At 39.9% G+C, this 19,071-nt stretch overlaps 1 protein-coding gene across 16 annotated transcripts in view; it reads right to left on the minus strand.

The window, feature by feature from the left end:
• The window catches only part of DTNB (dystrobrevin beta), a 278,523-nt gene that overhangs the window by 246,082 nt on the left and 13,370 nt on the right, over window positions 1-19,071 (minus strand). For 15 of the 16 annotated variants that reach the window (XM_053587758.1, XM_053587753.1, XM_053587759.1 and 12 more), the window contains exon 2: window positions 7,139-7,206. The exons of the other annotated variant lie outside the window; for it this stretch is intronic. In XM_053587758.1, the coding sequence (XP_053443733.1) occupies window positions 7,139-7,205 (67 nt within the window). In that variant the 5' untranslated portion in view covers window position 7,206. The remainder of the gene's footprint in view (window positions 1-7,138; window positions 7,207-19,071) is intronic. 16 annotated transcript variants of the gene reach the window in all.

The raw sequence follows: 19,071 nt of genomic DNA on the forward strand, positions 1-19,071 counted from the left end.
AGATTACATATAATCACACAAACATGCCAAGCCCACTCATCTCCAGGCCCTTGTAAGCGCTCCCTTCACCAGGTCATCAGGCTGAATCAGCCCGGACACTGCTTCTCCCAGACCCCTGCGGACCCCTGTGCTTTCCCCGTCACAGTTCCTACTGCCCGATCATTCCTTGTTTCCATTCCCAGGAAACAAAGTTCCACAAAGGCAGAGACCATTTGTTGTTGTCGTTGTTCCATATCACATGCCTAGGCATAACTAGGACAAAAGCAGCACCTGAAATACCTACTGAGTGAAAGAATAAATAAGTGAAAATTACCTAGTTCTGCATTCCCTGTACCAAAAAACTCTGATCCACTTTCTCTCAAAAATATACCAAGTCAAAAGGCTAAACAACCTTTAGATACAATTTGGACACCAGCAAAAACAGGCTGATATAAAAGATGATAAAAATAGTGGAAGAGCCACCTCCTTTTCCTATGTACAACACATCTGTGCTTTTGCCTCCTTGGGGCACAAGATTCCACTCTGTGTTCCAGGGAGCCACAGGATGTGGCAGAGATGCTTAGCACATCAATCGGAGACAGAGGAAGTAGATGTATTTCATTAAAAATCAATATAAATGGGGAGAAGAGGGACGAAGAGGAGAGAAGGAAGAAAAAGGGGGAGGAGGTTACACATCTAGTAGATAGAAATACATTTCTGAATTGCCTGAAAACTTTTACAGGCATCTGTCATAAGAAAAAATTGTTTTCAAAAGATTATTAGTCCAAATAAGTAACATAAACAATTTCCTTATTTTTTTTTTCTTGACAGCAGGAATAAAAACTCTGGGCAATGAAGACAAAACTCTCACGAGAGAGGAAAGTACCAGTAACACAGAGACCACTGAAGGATGAGACCGTCCCAGGGAATGAACTAGGACAGGCAGAGTGGGAACTTAGACCTGGCTCCACCTAGATTTAGCTTTAAACTTATCTGGATTTAACAGAAAAGAATAAAGGCAAGCAAGTGATAACTAAATGGATTGGGTTACATGAAAACCGATTATACAAAATACTGACAAAACCTAATTTGTGAATTAAAAAGGATAATACTAAAAATAGCATATATTTCACAAAAGAAGGTACTCTAAAAACATCTAATATTCTTGTATTATTTGAACAAAGTTATATATATTGATAACCTTTACACTTCCTTTTAATCCAGCATTTCCAGGGTAACCATAAAAAGAACAGAAAAAATATACATACAAGTCACAGCCATGTAGTGGACAAGAGTGGAATGGAAGGAAGAAAGTTCAATTCATCTATAATAAGGCAAGAAAGAAGGGGAAATAAAGGACAAAGTAGAAACACAAAAGGAAAAAGTCAAATATATCAGTATTCACAAAAAAAGTAAACAGAATAAACTATTCCATGACAAAGGAAAGACACTTTTTAAAAATAATCTAACTTCTGCTGTCTATGGGGGATATAAATAAAACATAAGAATTCAGAAAATTTTAAAGTAAAAGAATGAAAAGATATATACTGTACTAGGTATGCTAACCAAAACAAAGCAAACACAGCTATACATTAACATATAACAAAATAGATTTCAAAGCAAAAAAAGCATTACTAGAAAAAGAAGGTAATCATATAATGACAAAAGATTCACTTTAAAGGTACATGTATTTAAGAACTAAAGCTTCAAAACCTGGCAGAACTATACACGGAGAGAAATTTTTTTTTTTTTGCAGTTTTTGGTCGGGGCTGGGTTTGAACCCACTACCTCCGGCATATGGGGCTGGTGCCCTACTCCGTTGAGCCACAGGCGCTGCCCTCCATAGAGAGAAATTTTACTTTTTTTTTTTTTGTAGAGACAGAGTTTCACTTTATGGCCCTGGGTAGAGTGCCGTGGCGTCACACAGCTCACAGCAACCTCCAACTCCTGGGCTTAGGCGATTCTCCTGCCTCAGCCTCCCGAGTAGCTGGGACTACAGGCGCCCGCCACAACACCCGGCTATTTTTTTGTTGCAGTTTGGCCAGGGCTGGGTTTGAACCCGCCACCCTCGACATATGGGGCCGGCGCCCTGCTCACTGAGCCACAAGCGCCGCCCGAGAGAAATTTTAAAATCCACAATCAAGGGCAGCGCCTGGGGCTCAGTCGGTAAGGCGCCGGCCCCATATACCGAGGGTGGCGGGTTCAAACCCGGCCCGGCCAAACTGCAACCAAAACATAGCCGGGCGTTGTGGCGGGCGCCTGTAGTCCCAGCTACTCGGGAGGCTGAGGCAAGAGAATCGCTTAAGCCCAGAAGTTGGAGGTTGCTGTGAGCTGTGTGAGGCCACGGCACTCAACCGAGGGCCATAAAGTGAGACTCTGTCTCTACAAAAAAAAAAAAAATCCACAATCAAAGCAGAGAATTTTTAACATCTTGCACCAATTTAGATCAAGCAAGCAAAATCACTAAAAACAAAAAAGATTTTAATAAAATATGCAACAAGCTTGATGTAAATACTGCAGAAATCATACACATTATTTTCAACCATGCATGAAATATTTGGAAAAACATAAAACATAAATTATCAACAAATTCAAAGATTCTAGATCATCCCTCATTCCCTGAGCCATAACCCAATTAAGCTACAAACATTTTTTAATTAAAATATTCATTTGCAAATTTAAAAGGGTACATCTAAATAATTCATGGAAATAAGAAAACACAGACAACGGATCCCGAAGACCATAAATACAAGAATACTTGAGTTTCTTCTTTTTTTTTTTTTTGTGAGCATGAGAAGAATGGTAGGGCATTGAGGATGGCAAAGCTGAAAGCTGGAGGAAATCTGGGACCTCAATGTCATCATGTCACCATAACAACCTTGGACTGTCTGCTACCAGACTCCGTAACACAAAGAATAAGATAAAATAATAAACTAAAATAAAGGGGAAAAAAAAAAGAATGCTTAGGATGCAGAAACACACACACACACACACACACACACAGGGTGGTTATATTTATTCTTAAATGCTTATGTAAGAAAAAACTAAAAATAAATAGCCTTAGCAAATTAACATAAGAAATTAGAAAAAAGAACAACATAATTTTAGCAAACAGCATTCTTTTTCTTTTCTTTTTGTTCTTTTTTTTTTTTTTTTTTTTGAGACACAGTCTCACTATGTTGCTCTCGGTAGAGTGCCACTGCGTTACAGCTCACGGCAACGTCAAACTTTTGGGCTTAAGCGATTTTCTTTTTTTTTTTCTTTTGGCCGGGGCTAGGTTTGAACCCGCCACCTCTGGCATATGGGACCAGCGCCCTACTCCTTGAGCCACAGGCGCCGCCCTTAAGCGATTTTCTTGACTCAGCCTCTCAAGTAGCTGGGACTGTGGGACTGCAGGTGCCTGCCACAATGCCCTGCTATTTTTTTTGTTGTAGTTGTCATTGTTGTTTGGCATGCCTGGGGCCAGGTTCAAACCCGCCAGCCCCAGTGTATGTGACTGTTGCCCTAGCTGCTGAACTACAGGCACAGAGCCAATTTTTTTTTTTTTAAAGTAGAGACGGGGTCTTGCTTTTTGCTCAGGCTGGTCTTGAACCCATGAGCTCAAGCAATCACCTGCCTTGGCCTCCCAGAGTGAAACATCATTCTTTATACTGAAATATTAGAACCAGGCTTGTTAAAGTAAAAAAGATAACAAGAATGCCTGCTATCCTCCCCACTAGGTCAAGGAAAAAAGGATTACAAAAGAAAGGAGTCAAAATTGTCTTTAAAAATGGTATAGCTAACCTACCTAGGTAGAAATCTATAAACTAACCATTAAGACTAATAAAAGAGTTGAGAAATATGATTAGATTCTAACTGACATACTAAAATCAAGCTATACCTGGATGATACATCCAAGCAGTAAGGCTGGAAGAAGGTGATTTGGGCAGCCATAGACGGTAACTATGCTGGGGAGTGGGGGGAGGTTGACAGGAATGAGGAATTGGGGCTTTCAGCAGCAGGTACTATGGCCACCACTGCAATTCTTCCTGTGAAGAAATAGGGGAGCAACCATACTCACCAAACATCTCCCAGACAGTCTATATGAGGTTTATGTGTCAAGAGAGGTAACATCCACTAGGCAGCAACCCAGTTCTTAAGCAAGACTACTTCAAATATCAATGCCAGTAACTCATTTCCAATGCCCATATTTATTTACTTAAGGCACTCCAGCCTCTGCTTAGTACAGGAATTATTGTTGGTTATTTACTTGGTTTCACCTTATTAAAATCTAAGTAAGATTTAGCAAGAAGAAAATGTTGTCTGCTTCCCCTTACTAAAATCTAACCTCCAGGAGTGAAGTCAGAGACTGTTTTATTCTCCCCTGTAACCCCAGCACCTAAAATAGTGCCTAGAACATAGCAGATGCTCAATAAATGCGCTGAAAGCGGGATGGAAAGGATGAACCCTCTACTGAGTCTCAAAGTAAGCAGGAGCAGTTTGCCAGATGGTAGAAGCATGGCCTTAGTGAAGGCATAAAGGCATGAAACAACATGATCTCTCTGCAGAAAGCCAATTCACCACTGCTGTGAAGTGATACATAGGCATGAGATGCAAGTTGGGAACTGGTGAACCCAGGAAGAAAGAGGCCAGAAGAGCTTTGTCTAGCATTCTTAACAGCTGGAGCTCTGGGCTCGGCACCTGTAGCTCAAGCAGCTAAGGCACCAGCTTAGACCAGAGCTGGTGGGTTTGAATCCAGCCTGGGCCTGCCAAACAACAATGACAACTACAACCAAAAAACAGCCGGGCATTGTGGCAGGTGCCTGTAGTCCCAGCTACTTGGGAGGCTGAGGCAAGAGAATCACTTAAGCCCAAGAGTTGGAGGTTGCTATGAGCTGTGATGCCACGGCACTCTACCCAGGGGTGACAACTTGAGGCTCTGTCTCAAAAAAAAGAAAAAAAAAAAAGAGTTGGAGCTCTGTCATGCAACTAAGGGGATTTAAGAGAAGAAGTAACAGATTTATATAGTTCAATCTGACAGCTGATCATAGCAGATTTGAGAGGGTCAAGACTGCAAGAAGGGATCAGAAACGTATTGCTTTAGTTCAGAAAAGTAACAATGATTAAAAAATTAATAGTAAGCACAGATAACCATATTAAATATGTACTCTTCTATATCAAGTGCTGTGCTAACATTATCTCATATAATCTTCACAATAATCTATGAAGTTGGTACTATTCCCATTTTATGGATGAGGAAACTGAGGCACAGAGAGATTAAGTGAACTTGGCTAAGGTTATATAGCTGGTAAGTGAAGGAGCAAAGAACCAAACCCAGCAGTCTAACTGCAGAGCCTGAATTCAAGGCCATTCTGATAGAAGTAACAGACAAAGTCAAGGCGCATTAATGAGGTAAAACTCAGCTACACTTTGTAATTTCTTTGGCAATAGAAGGTAAGGAGGAAGAAAGTGACTCCAAAGTGTCTGGCCTGAGGGACTAGCAATTAGACTCAGAACTAACAACGTCCTTAAAGATCACCCACTCTGGTGACCTACCCAATGCCAAAATTTCTTCTCTACCATCTCTAACCAATAGTTGTGCAGCCTATAACTGACAGGATAACACGGATCTGAGCTGAGTCACGGATCTGAGCTGAGCTGAGTATGTCACCCATTACTAAGACCCTACAGAGATAAAATACACTGAGAGAGTTGGGTCTTGGAGATTTTATCCGCTAATTTTTATACTGTGACATACAGAATTCTAGGCTTCCTCAACGACCTTACAGAGGCTATCACAGGCTGCCCTCTGCCTCCTCTCTCCTGCTTTAGTGAAGCACTGTCAATTTTATAATACTCACGTTAAGCTTAGGTCCTTGTAAGATTTCACTTGGCAAAAAAGAGTATAATGCTTTTTGTTTGTTTGTTTTGTTTTGTTTTCTTTTTTATTAAATCATAGCTGTGTACATTAATGCGATCATGGGGCACTATACACTGATTTTATAGACTGTTTGACACATTTGCATCACACTGGTTAATGTAGCCTTCCTGGCATTTTCTTAGTTATTGTGTTAAGACATTTACATTCTACATTTACTAAGTTTCACATATATACCCTTGTAAGATGCACCGCTGGTGTAATCCCACCAATCACCCTCTCTCCGCCCAAGTATAATTATTTTAAAAGGTTTCATAATCACTGATCCAGATCAATAACCCTATTTCATGGGAAAGGAATTTGAAGTCCAGCTAATGTGAATTGGTCAAGGTCATATGCTCAAGTAGTCACAGAGCAAAGCAATCGTTCAGAAACCGGGAACTACGCCACTCCTCTCAGCAACTTTTCTCTCTTTGTTCACATTTTTATGTAAGAATTTTTTAACAGATTTTAAATTGTGTAGTAATGTAATATACCAAAGTATACATTCATTCTCTTCATATTTCTGATAGCTCTAGGTTTTGTCCTAACACTTTGTCCTCTCTACCTCAGAATCAGTATCTAGCAGAAGGTAATTTTTTTCCCCCTTAAAGCCTTTTCTTTATTTAAGACATGATGGAAAAAATCTTACAGGTACATATGGTAGCAGAAGGTAATTTATATAATGTATCAATAACCATATGCAAGGTCATGGAATGATGGAGTCACAGCAAAAGGTCTAAGTTGACTAGCTTGACTTAAAAATCACATACACTCTACATAACATTTCTGCCTTATTTATGCCCTTGCTTAAAAAAGCAATTCAAGTCAATTCAATTAGAATAATATACTTTGGCCTGGGGTCCTCCAACTTCCTAATTCTTTAACTCCACACTCCCTAAAGCTTATAACATAAATCTTGTAACTGATAAAAAACTATGACTTGATCAGGAAAAAAAAAAATATTCTCGGGCGGCGCCTGTGGCTCAGTGAGTAGGGTGCCAGCCCCATATGCTGAGGGTGGCGGGTTCAAACCCAGCCCCGGCCAAACTGCAACAAAAAAATAGCCGGGCATTGTGGCAGGTGCCTGTAGTCCCAGCTGCTCGGGAGACTGAGGCAAGAGAATCGTGTAAGCCCAAGTGTTAGAGGTTGCTGTGTGCCGTGTGACGCCACGGCACTCTACCCGAGGGCGGTACAGTGAGACTCTGTCTCTACAAAAAAAAATATTCTCACACAAAGACTCCAGAAGCACCCAAGACTCACGCATTTCTATGAACAGCTGCCTCTTCTCTGCCATGGTCTTCCGCTTGTTTCCACTTTCCTCAATCATCCTAGAGACAAAGAGAGATACAATAAACCACTGCAAAATTTGACAATTCAACCAAGTGCTAATCATTCAGCTGTGAAGAGGTACAGGCAACCAAGCTGCAAATGCACACTGTAAGACACTATCAGTAAAAATAAACAGGAAGCCTGATAGAGAAGATGTAGACTATTGTACTTTTTTTTGATAGCTTCTAAAATATTAATGAGTCAATACTTAATCAAGCTCATATACTTGCTTCTTGTACTGAAAACAAGGGGCTGTCTTATTTCTAACTTTGATTATTTTCTCTGCAGAGTCCTAGATTAAATAATTTCCCATATCACAATTTGAAAAACTACAACACAAGCCCATTATGTGGACCCTATTGATGCAAAATTTGTGACAATTTCAGCTGCAGTTTGCCTTACAAATAAAGGAAAAAATATCTAGACAAAGAACATAAGCCAAATGATTTCCCTAAGTAGATTAAACTATTATAAACCATTCTCAAATATGATTAAGATGTAGATTAAACTGCTATAAGTCACTCTCAAATATGTTGGAATCACAAATTAAATGATGACTACAAATTATATATCCATTAAACCGAGTTGCCTAATTACGAAAAGTTTAATTATAATATACCCCAGAGAAAATTAAAAATGTAAATATATTCCTTAACATCCTGTATTTGATCATTAATACCAGACATCTCACATCACCGAAATGTTACCAAGGAGGCTTTACTATAAATGATAGCTGCTTGATAATCTGCCCTCAAAACAACAGAATTTTATACAGAAGTCAAGGGGAAAAAAAACAAAAAAAATAGAAAAAAAATCTAGATCCTAGAGAAAAAACAGCAATTGGTGCCAGTAGCCTATAATTACAAAAAAAAAAAATTCAGAAGCTTGCTTCTCCCCAATCTTAGTCTCCCACTAGGTAATACAAATTCAAAAACTAAACATTGATTAAAACAGAAAATATCACGTCCTTTATAATACATCTCATCTGTTAAATTTTTTTTCTACTATTCCTATTCCTTCACATCACTTTTTTTCCAAGGTAATTATTGTCTCTTCTCCAGGGATAAGAATTCCTAGAGACCCCTAAGTTCTTCATGAAATTTTTCTAAATTTTATTTTTAAGCTCTAGATTAATCTTGGAAAAAATTAATATAAATATGAATTCTGGATCATCTGGATGACTACCATACTACAAGTACTGCCGTATGCAGGGCTCACGCCTACATCCGTAATTACTTGCGGCACTGGTGGTAAGAGATCCCCTGAAGGAGCAGCTGGCAAGTTACACAAACTGTGCTACCACAGGCAAGATCTGACCTGCCACCTGTCTATGCAAATAAAGTTCTACTGGAGCAAAGCTGCACCCATGTATTTATGTATGGTTGCTTTTCTGCTATAGTAGTAGAAGTGAATAGCAGCAAAGGAAGGAATTTGGCCTGAAAAGTCTAAACTATTTCCTATCTGGTCCTTTAAGAAAAAAGTTTCTCCACCCGACCTAACGCAATAGTAATCGATATTAAATATCCACATATGGGAGGGTAACTGGTGGGACCACACCTACCATGCATCTTATAAGGGTTCATGTGAAATTTACTAAATGTAGAATATAAATGTCTTAACACAATAACTAAGAAAATGCCATGAAGCCTATATTAACCAGTTTGATGAAAATATTTCAAATTGTATATAAAACCAGCACATTGTACCCCATGATTGCATTAATGTACACAGCTATGATTTAATAAAAATAAATAAATATCTACATATGTCTGGCTGCAATCAGGTTAGTATGTCCCCATTATCAAAATGACAATAATCAGTCTACATGGGCTTGAGTTACGGTTCCATTACTCATTAAACCACTAATTTGAAAAATATTCATTAATATATTTATGCTGGAGATTGAAATTTTTGAGGGTTTTTGTATGACTTTTTGACAAGCTCCCGGCACGCCAGTATCTGCAGCAGTGACTCTGTGCACCAGGTGACAACATGGACCCTCAGGAGATAGACGTGTGAAAAATCTGACCTCAGCAATGACCTTGAGCAGCAGGATGTAAATAACTCTCATGTCACTACCATTCCAGTAATGGAACGTGAGGCATAAATGGGCAAGCACTCGTAGGTAACAGGTGGAGCTACAGGTACAGGGAATATTACAGTGAATGAAGACAAAGTCCTCATCGTCACGTAGCTTCCACTCTCCATGTCATGTAGTAATTCATTAGTGCCCGACCTAAGCACAAGTCAAAAGGTAGCCACTATTTTTATTATAATATTATTACAATTATTACTACTACTATACAAGTAGTTTATAATTAGTGGAGAGAATTAAGAATAGATGTTGTGGGAGTCCCTTAGAGGACACCACTTATCAGGGCCCGGGACTGGTTGGTCTCTGGCCCTGGCTTAACTAGGTTCCAGACGCTGACCCCTGAGCTGTTATCTCACTCACGAACAATGGCTCTTAGGTGCCTGAGGGCTATTTTACTTTAGCTGAAGGGAGAGAGAGTCTTTGACAGAGTACAGCAGTCTTCTTAGAAAGACAGATCTTAGTCTTTAGCAGAGCTTAGTGATCTTCAGCAGAAAGACACTGTGCTGGCATTCTACAGGCAGGAGAAGGGACAGAATCACAGTGAGCGGGTCCATGATAGAATGCACACCCTCCTGACTGCCTTCTTCGGCCTAATATAAGGCTGATCTCGTGCCTCTCAACACCACAAGTGTAGAGACTGCCAATTCACCAATGCTCTCATCTCGTGAGCTCTCATGCTTGTTAGGAGAGCTAAATCCCTCTCCATGCACTTTTCACCAACGTGTTCCATTATTGAGCTATACAGGTGTTTCTTATAACTTTCACTCCTCCTAGCCATAGGCTATACGGGCTGCTACACATATTATTTAATTTGTAGTTGTTTTTTTTTTTTTTTTTAGACAGCGCCTCAAGCTATCACCCTGGATAGAGTGCCGTAACGTCACAACTCACAGTAACCTCCAACTCCTAGGCTGAAGTGATTCTTGCCTCAGCCTCCCTAGTAGCTGGGACTACAGGCGCCTGCCACAACACACAGCTATTTTTTGGTTGTAGTTGTTGTTGTTGTTTGGCTGGCCTAGGCTGGATTCAAACCTACCAGCTCTGTTGTATGTGGCTAGCGCCTTAGTCGCTTGAGCTACAGGTGCTGAGCCAATTTGATGTATTTTCTCTTAGGAAACTCTTTGGATTTTCTAAAACTAAAACTAATAAAGCACAAAGTAGATATTTTAGAAATTTTTAATTATAACTGACAAAAAGATAGTATCCTGAAATCATGCAATTATTACAAACTTGAATCAGGAAACACACAAAATCTGAAGATACCTCACCAAAAGAGATAGATGGCAGACAAGCATCAGAAAAGATGTTCAACATCTTGTCATCAGAGAAATGAAAATTAAAACAAGATGATACCACTATACACCTATTAAAATGGCCAAAATCATGAACACTGACAACAGCAAATGTTGGGGAGGATATGGCACTCTCATTCATTGCTGATGGAAATGCAAAATGGTACAGCAAAATGTTCCGGGGAAGACATCTGGCAGTTCCTTATATAACTACATACACTCTTACCATACCATCCAGCAATCACACTCCTTGATATTTACCCATAGGAGATAAAAACTTACATCTACATTAAACCTGCTCACAGTTGTTTATGACAGCTTTATTCACAATTCCCAAAACATGAAAATAATCAAGATGAATGGATAAACTATGGTATAAACGGTGGGGATATCATTCAGCACTAAAAAGAAACGAGATATCAATCCATGAAAAAATATGGATGAGAAGGGCATGGTGGCTCACGCCTGTAATCCTAGCACTCTGGGAGGCCAAGGCGGGCGGATTACTGGAGCTCAGGAGTTTGAGGCCAGTCTGAGCAAGAACGAGACTCTGTCTCTAGAAATATCGTTGTGACAGGCACCTGTAGTCCCAGCTACCCGGGAGGCTGAGGCAAGAGGATCACTTGAGGCCAAGAGTTTGAGGTTGCTGTGAACTATAATGCCATGGCACTCAACCCCAGGGTGACGGAGTGAGACTGTCTCAAAAAAAAAATATATATATATATATATCAATGAATCCCCAACAATAAAAAAAAAAAAAGAAAAAGGAAAAAAAAAAAAAAAATATATATATATATATAAATATATGTGTGTGTGTGTGTGTGTGTGTGTATGGATGAGCTTTAAATGCAATTCACTAAATGAAAGAAGGCAATCTAAAAAGGCTACATACTGTACAGGTCCAATTATTTGACATTCTGGAAAAGGCAACAACTATGGAGACAGTAAAAAGATCAGTGGTTACCAGGGTGGTGGTAGTAGGGTTGAATAGGCAAAGCACACAGGACTTTTAGGGCAGTGAAACTACTCAGTATGTACTATAATGGTAGATACATGTTATTATACGCTTGCCCATATGCATAGAATGTACACAAGAGTAAACCCTAACATAAAATGCGGACTTTAGTGACAATTCTGTATCGAGGTAGGTTCATCAAGTGCAATAAATGTACCACTCTGGCGGGGATGCTGGTGATGAGAAGGCTGTGCAAGTGTGACCGCAGGGGGCACCCAGGAAAAATCTCCAAAACCTTCGTATTTTCTATTCAATTTTGCCATGAACCTAAAACTGCTCTAAAAAATAAAGCCTATTTAAAGAAAATAATCGTCTAGAAAGCTTACTAAAGGACGGATTAGTGGGACCCACCCCACGATTTCTGACTCAGTACCTCTAGAGTGGACCTGAGAATCTGCATCTATCCTAAGTTCCAGTTAGTGCTGATGCGAGAAGCCCTGGCCTGGCCCTGCTCCCGTGGCTTCCCACACTCCCTACAGATTTCACCAAACAGCACGACCACAGTGAATTTCTCGCATTTCTTCCCATCTTGGCTCAGCGCCCGTAGCTCAGTGGTTAGGGCACCGCCACATACACCAGAGCTAGCGGGTTCAAACCTGGCCCAGGCCTGCTAAACAACTACAACAAAAAAATAGCTGGGCACTGTGGTGGGAGCCTATTGTCCCAGCTACTTCGGCGGCTGAGGCAAGAGAATTGCTTAAACCCAAGAGTGAGGTTGCTGTGAGCTGTGACGCCACAGCACTCTACCGAGGGCAACATAGTGAGACTCTGTCTCAAAAAAAAAAAAGAAAGAAAGAAAGAATCTCCATCTCAGGCTCTGCTTCTAAGGAACTAAACCTGAACACAGTATGATCAAAGTTTTAAAAAAGACCAGACTATGTGTGTCTTCAGTGCTCGTGTATAGAGAGAATTTCTGAAAACGTTCACGGAGCTGTCTTTCAGACCCAGTAAACTGGAAGTGAAGTGTGGGAAGAAGGCAGATGTGGAAATAATTCACTTGCTATTTCAGACCTTCCTAATACACTTTTTCTCTTGTTCACTGCTTTCTGTATCTTTCCTTCATTTCCATGTTTCTTTTCTTTTCTCCCCTCACTCTTCCATGTTTACTATCCTCTAGTTTAATCACCACAACCCTACCAGATGGATATAATGTCCATTCTACAAATGAGGAAAGAAAAGCACATCAAAGACAAATACCTTATTCTCAAGACTGTTAAGTGGCAGTGCTGAGAGACAAGCCAATTTGATCTGATTCCAAAGCCTCTCCTTCCACCACGCACTGCTGCTTCCCTCCTAAAGCAACATAGCTCCCTGCTCACAAAGCAAATTCCTAAATTACTCTAAGTGAGCTCCATCATGACACAATCACCTTCAGAGACGGACCTGTTCACAACCAGGGAGAATGCTGTCCCCATGGGACATCTAGCAATATCTATAGACATCTTTGGTTGTCAAAACTGGGAGGGTGCTTTCAGCATCCAGTAGACAGAGGTCAGAGATGTTGCTAAACATTTTGCAGCACACAGGACAGTCTCCCACGACAAAGAATTATCCAGTCCAAAACAGCAATAGTGAGGTTAAGAAATCCTGAGAGAGATTATTGAATGGAATTTTAAATACAATAAAAATTCCAAAGCAGCCGATGTTAAATTTAGCCACTTGTTCAATATAGTATTCAACAGGAAAAGAGTGGGCATCTTGAATGCCAAACTACAGTTTTCTTTAGCCTTGAAATTCATCTGTCACTTAATTTCTGTATCTCAAGTTCATCATTTGTTAAATGGACATGATGTGGATACCTTTTGGAAGCAATGTGGGATAACAAGATGAGTGATTAATTAAGCTAAATTTCAAATACTAGCTCCAACACTTGAGCTCTGGATAAATTGCTTAACCCTTCTGAGTCTCGGACTCATCATACTCATATGCAAAACTGAGATGATCAAAAGTACGCTTCTCACAGGATTGTTTTGAGGACTCACAGCAAATGCCAGAAAAGTTTGTTGGCCAGATGCGGTGGTCCACGCCTGTAATACTAGCACTCTGGGAGGCCGGACAGATGGGTTGCTTGAGCTCAGGAGCTCAGCCTGAGCAAGAACCAAGACCCCGCCTCTAAAAAAATAGCCGAGTATTGTGGCAGGCAGCTGTAGTCCCAGCTACTCAGGAGAATGAGGCAAGAGGATCACCTGAGCCCAAGAGCTTAAGGTTATTGTGAGCTATGATGCCATGCACTCTACCAGGGACAACAAAGTGAGATTCTATCTCAAAGTAGTAATAAACAAATAATTAAAAAGTTTGTTACTCAACAGTAGCTATACAAACAAATGTCAGATGACATTGATATTATCTGTTGCCTGAAGAGGTACAGCAGACCCTACCTTTATTCCATCATGCATACTACTTTTTTTCTCATTTAAGAGGGCTTTATGGCTTTTTAAAGATGGGGGGTGCTCTTTTGATGTTAAAAAAAAAAAGTTCTTTGAACAAACCAAGTTTTTTAATAAGTCAATGACACATACTACTTTTAAGGTATAAATGACTAATGTCCAGTCGCCAGCACCTGCATTTCTTTGCCTGAAAGCAGACTGTGCTAAAATTCACACCCAAGTTTTGACTGTGAAAATAGGTAAATCACAAAGAAGACTGAATTCACAGTCCAGCCAAGAGTCTCCCGGAAGCAGCTCTGTTCTGGCAGTCTCCCCTGCCCAAAGACTACACAAAGGGCTCATTTGAGATGCATGCCTCACCCTCTTCAAGATCTGTCCCTATGCCCTCACTGCATCTAGGCTAATAACTATGGTCAAGTCTTGGCATTGTCTTATTTTTGGATGGAAACAATTGATTTACCAAAGCAACTTCTGGGCCAGAAGAGATGTATTGGCAGGAACTGGAAGAGAACATACCTGGGAATGGATCTTAAGAGTGTTGCACTTGGGTGCCAAGCATAAGGCTGGTAAAGAAAAGTTTATTAATATGGGGCACTCACCATAACTCAGGATTTAACGTTCCAAAAAGGACACCTGGAGCCAGTCTTAACATGCTGCTGTACTGCTTCATGTAAGCCTGAAATTAATTTCTAAAATGATGAAATGAATTGAAGATGCTGGAACTGCATAGCAGTGCATTAGGGAAGGAGTCAAAGGTGCACTCATGCCCCATATCCCCTAACCCTTACAGTGGACTGATAGCACCTGAGGACGTTCTCCATCTGCTAGAGCCCATTTTGTTCCCTGCATGGCAGGTCTATAAAATACTACAGATCTCCCACCTCTTAGAAACGATCTTAACCCATGATGGATGGAGACAGTAGACAGCTATCTTGCCCCTATAAGGACTATAACTCTAAGATTCATGTTTTACTTTGGCTCCTAGAGTTTCCCAGTGGGAATAAACTTCAGTTACTCACTCTGGCAACTTACTTGATAACAACTCTTTATTTGCTATCTTGGCTATCTTCCCTTCCCTATATCACTTCCCACTCTTCCTAATCATTGTTTCTTCCAAAAACAAAAAACATGCATTGAAATTCATGTCTAAGAGTCAGCTACTAGGGAACTAAGACATCAAGCCATTTCATTTCAACCAAGTTATAATTCAAATTATATAAAATCCAAATTTTGGCGGCGCCTTTGGCTCAGTGGGTAAGGCGCCGGCCCCATATACCGAGGGTGGTGGGTTCAAACCCGGCCCTGGCCAAACTGCAACCAAAAAATAGCCGGGCGTTGTGGCGGGCACCTGTAGTCCCAGCTACTCGGGAGGCTGAGGCAAGAGAATCACTTAAGCCCAGGAGTTGGAGGTTGCTGTGAGCTGTGTGAGGCCACAGCACTCTACCGAGGGCCATAAAGTGAGACTCTGTCTCTACAAAAACAAAAATAAAATAAAATAAAATAAAATCCAAATTTTATGTGGATACACATAAAGTTTATGGGACATACATAAACTGAGATTAATATGAACTGTTCCCCTAGGCCTACTAATAAATGACTCCATGCCAATGTTTTTTGTATACTAATACCTTCATCTTTGTAATTTTGTATTTATCAGTTCCATACCCAAAAGGATCTATCTAATCCTACTAGTACAACTGTTTATAACCTTTATCATTCTGATATAATCTCTAATATCAATACTTCCATGAATGTGAGCACATCTCTCTACTTCCTCCCACTTGGACCCCTGGCACTCTGCCTTTCCTTAGATACATAATCTAGAGATAACTAATATCATTTCCTTCACATACTAACTTTAATTTCAAGCCCTGTCATTTCCTTCCTCATAATCACTCTCATATCCACCCCTTTTGCCTACTTCGACTGCCAAAATTTTTGTCCACATTAATGAACAAATAAAATCCAATGACCTTGTGATCTCAGGACTCTCCACCCGCTTCCTCCTGCAGTTCATCCTGTGGACCTAAGCTAGGTATGTTTATCCAAACACATCTGATCTTCAGTGGATCCCAATCACCCTATTAAGGAGCTTCATTTCACCCCATTTAAAGAACCAGGGTGTAGGGTTAGCCTACAGGTTTATAAAGGAGACTAGAGTCCTAGCTTTGAGAATGTAAGCAAGGTTTCTTAAATCTAAAAGGGGTTTGAAACTGGAAGTTCACAGAAAAGTGAACTTAAAAGTTCACTGTTTAATGTACTAAACCCAGAGCCAAAATGAATGAATGAGTTTGGAAAACACAATCTATGAAATAAAAAGTTGGTAAACTGGATTTTATCAAAACTGACTGCTCTGCAAAAGGTATTATTAAGAGAAGAAAAAGGTCACAGAGTGAAAGAAAATATTTTCAAAACACATAGTTAAAGAACATGTGTTTTGTATAAAAATTATTTAAAGAACTCATAAAACTCAATAACAAGAGTCTATTGCCAAAAGCAACAAAAGCACTCTGCAATAGGTGAAGACACAAATTAAATGCAGTACTTCCACAAAAGAACAGCGTCCAGCAATAAGAAGAATGAAGTATCCAGCCATACTGCCACGTTTTTATTCCGCAAGGCTAAAAAGGTACATACCCTGTGGTTCCATCTTATCACCTTCTAGAGAAAACTATAGAGATGGCAAATAGATCAGTGCTTGCCAGAGGCTTGGAGGAAGTGGAGGAGACTTGAGTAAGTGAAGCACAGGGAAATTGTTAGGGCACTGAGACCATCCTGTATGACACTGGAGTGGGAGACACCTGATGCCACGCATTTGTCAACAATGATAGAACTTTACAACACTAAGAGTGAACTTTTATGTATCCAAATTTTGTAAAAATCAGAGGATCCCAAAATGAAATGAGGCCTATGACAATAAAGTTATATCAAACGAGCTCACTGAAGAGGGTGGAAGAAAAGGTAGTGACAAGGACATGCAAAGACTGAGCAACATGAACCAACTAGATATATCTGAAATGACAGAACGCTCCACTCTACGACAACAAATGCACATGGAACACGCACCAAGAAAGACCATATCGTGGGCCATCAAAACAAACATTAACAAATTTGAAAGTATTAAAATTGTACACACTATATTACCTAGCCACATTGGATTGAAACAAGAATTCACTAAGACACAAATCAATGAAACCAAAAGCTGGTTCTTTAAAAATAGCAATAAAACTGATAAGATGGACAAAGAAAAAAAAATAGAGAAAGCACAAAATACCAAAATCATTAATGAAAGAGGGAAGGACATTACTACAGAACCCATGGACAATAAAAGAAATACTATGGAAATACTATGAACAATCCCATGTATTTCAACACAACAACTTTCAGGGGTATCCAATCTTTTTTTCTCTGCCACACATTGGAAGAAGAGTTGTCTTGGGCCACACATTAAAAACACAAACACTAATGAAGGCTGATGAGCACAAAAAGGTCTGTGCATAATCTTCACAATATCTGACACCACAGGCCCCCGCAAAATAATTTGCAAGCAGCCTGCAGGCTGTAGGTTAGACATCCCAATAGATAAAACTGAACAAATCCTCAAAAACTACAAATCACCAAAACTCCATGAGCCAAAATATTTTTTCCACAAGATGAAATAACCAGAATAAAAAGGAACTGAATTTGTAGTTAAAAAAATAATCCAAAAATAGCCGGGCGTTGTGGCGGGCGCCTGTAGTCCCAGCTACTCGGGAGGCTGAGGCAAGAGAATCGCTTAAGCCCAGGAGTTGGAGGTTGCTGTGAGCTGTGTGAGGCCATGACACTCTACCGAGGGCCATAAAGTGAGACTCTGTCTCTACAAAAGAGAAAAAAATAATAATCCATAAAAAAATGTCCAGGCCCAATGCTATAAAATCTCCTCCAGAAAACAAAAGACAAACACTTCCAGCTCATATGAAGCCAGCATTACCCAGATACCAAAATTCAACAGAAGATAGAAAAAAGAACTCTACCAAGCAATGTTCATGAACAATGATGCAAAAGTCCTCACCAAAATGTTAGCAAATCAAATCCATGAATGTATTAAAACTTACCACAAAGCCAAAGTACAAAGACAGTGTAATACTGGCATAAGGATAGCAGTATGAACCACAGGGACAGACTCGGATTCCAGAAATAAATCCTTACACTATGGTCAATTGATTTTCAACAGTGGAGACAATTCAATAGAGAAAGAATAGTCTTTTCAACAAATGGTGCTGGAATCAAATTGCAGCATATTCATACAAATTATAGTATATACATACAAAGGAATATTATTCAGCCATAAAAAGGAATAAAGTACAGGTGCATGCTACAATGTGGAAACATTATGCTAAATGAAAGAAGCCAATCACAAAAGGCCACAGGATTCCACTTCTATGAAATGTCCACTATAGGCTGATCTATAGCAACAGAGAAGATTGGTTTCCAGGGGTTGGGAAGGAAGAATAAGAAGCAACTGCTAATAAATACAGGGTTTCTTCTGGAAGGTTGGGAAAATGTTCTGCCATTAATAGAAGCAATGGTTGCACAATTCTATGACTCTACCAGAACTCACTGAACGGTAGGGTGAATTATATCTCAAACAGAAAAAGTGTATCTTACTACATATAACCCTTTGGGCATTGTGTTCACCAAATATTATATTGGTATGATTCATCCTACTGTTGCATGTTACTGCTATTCATTCATTCTGACTGATGTATAATTCTAAAAACCACTTTTTAATCTACTCTCCTGCTGATGGAATTCTAGGTTGTCACTAGTTTTTTTTTTCTTTTGCAAAGAGCATTGCTATAGTGTTGTACCTGTCTCTTTCTGCACAAGGGTGAGAATCGCCAAACTATTTTTAAAGGGCACCAAAACCAGGTGCAGTGATTCACACCATAGCATATTGGAAGGCCAAGGAGGGAGGACTGCTTGAGGGGAGGGCATATTAGTAAGCTTGAGGTTGCAGTGAGCTATGATCACATAACTGCTTCATAGCCAGGGCAACAGAGTAAGACCCCATCTCAAAAAAAAATGCGGTAAGA

The sequence above is a fragment of the Nycticebus coucang genome, chromosome 4 (genome assembly GCF_027406575.1).
Source record: "Nycticebus coucang isolate mNycCou1 chromosome 4, mNycCou1.pri, whole genome shotgun sequence".
Taxonomy (NCBI): Eukaryota; Metazoa; Chordata; class Mammalia; order Primates; family Lorisidae; genus Nycticebus; species Nycticebus coucang.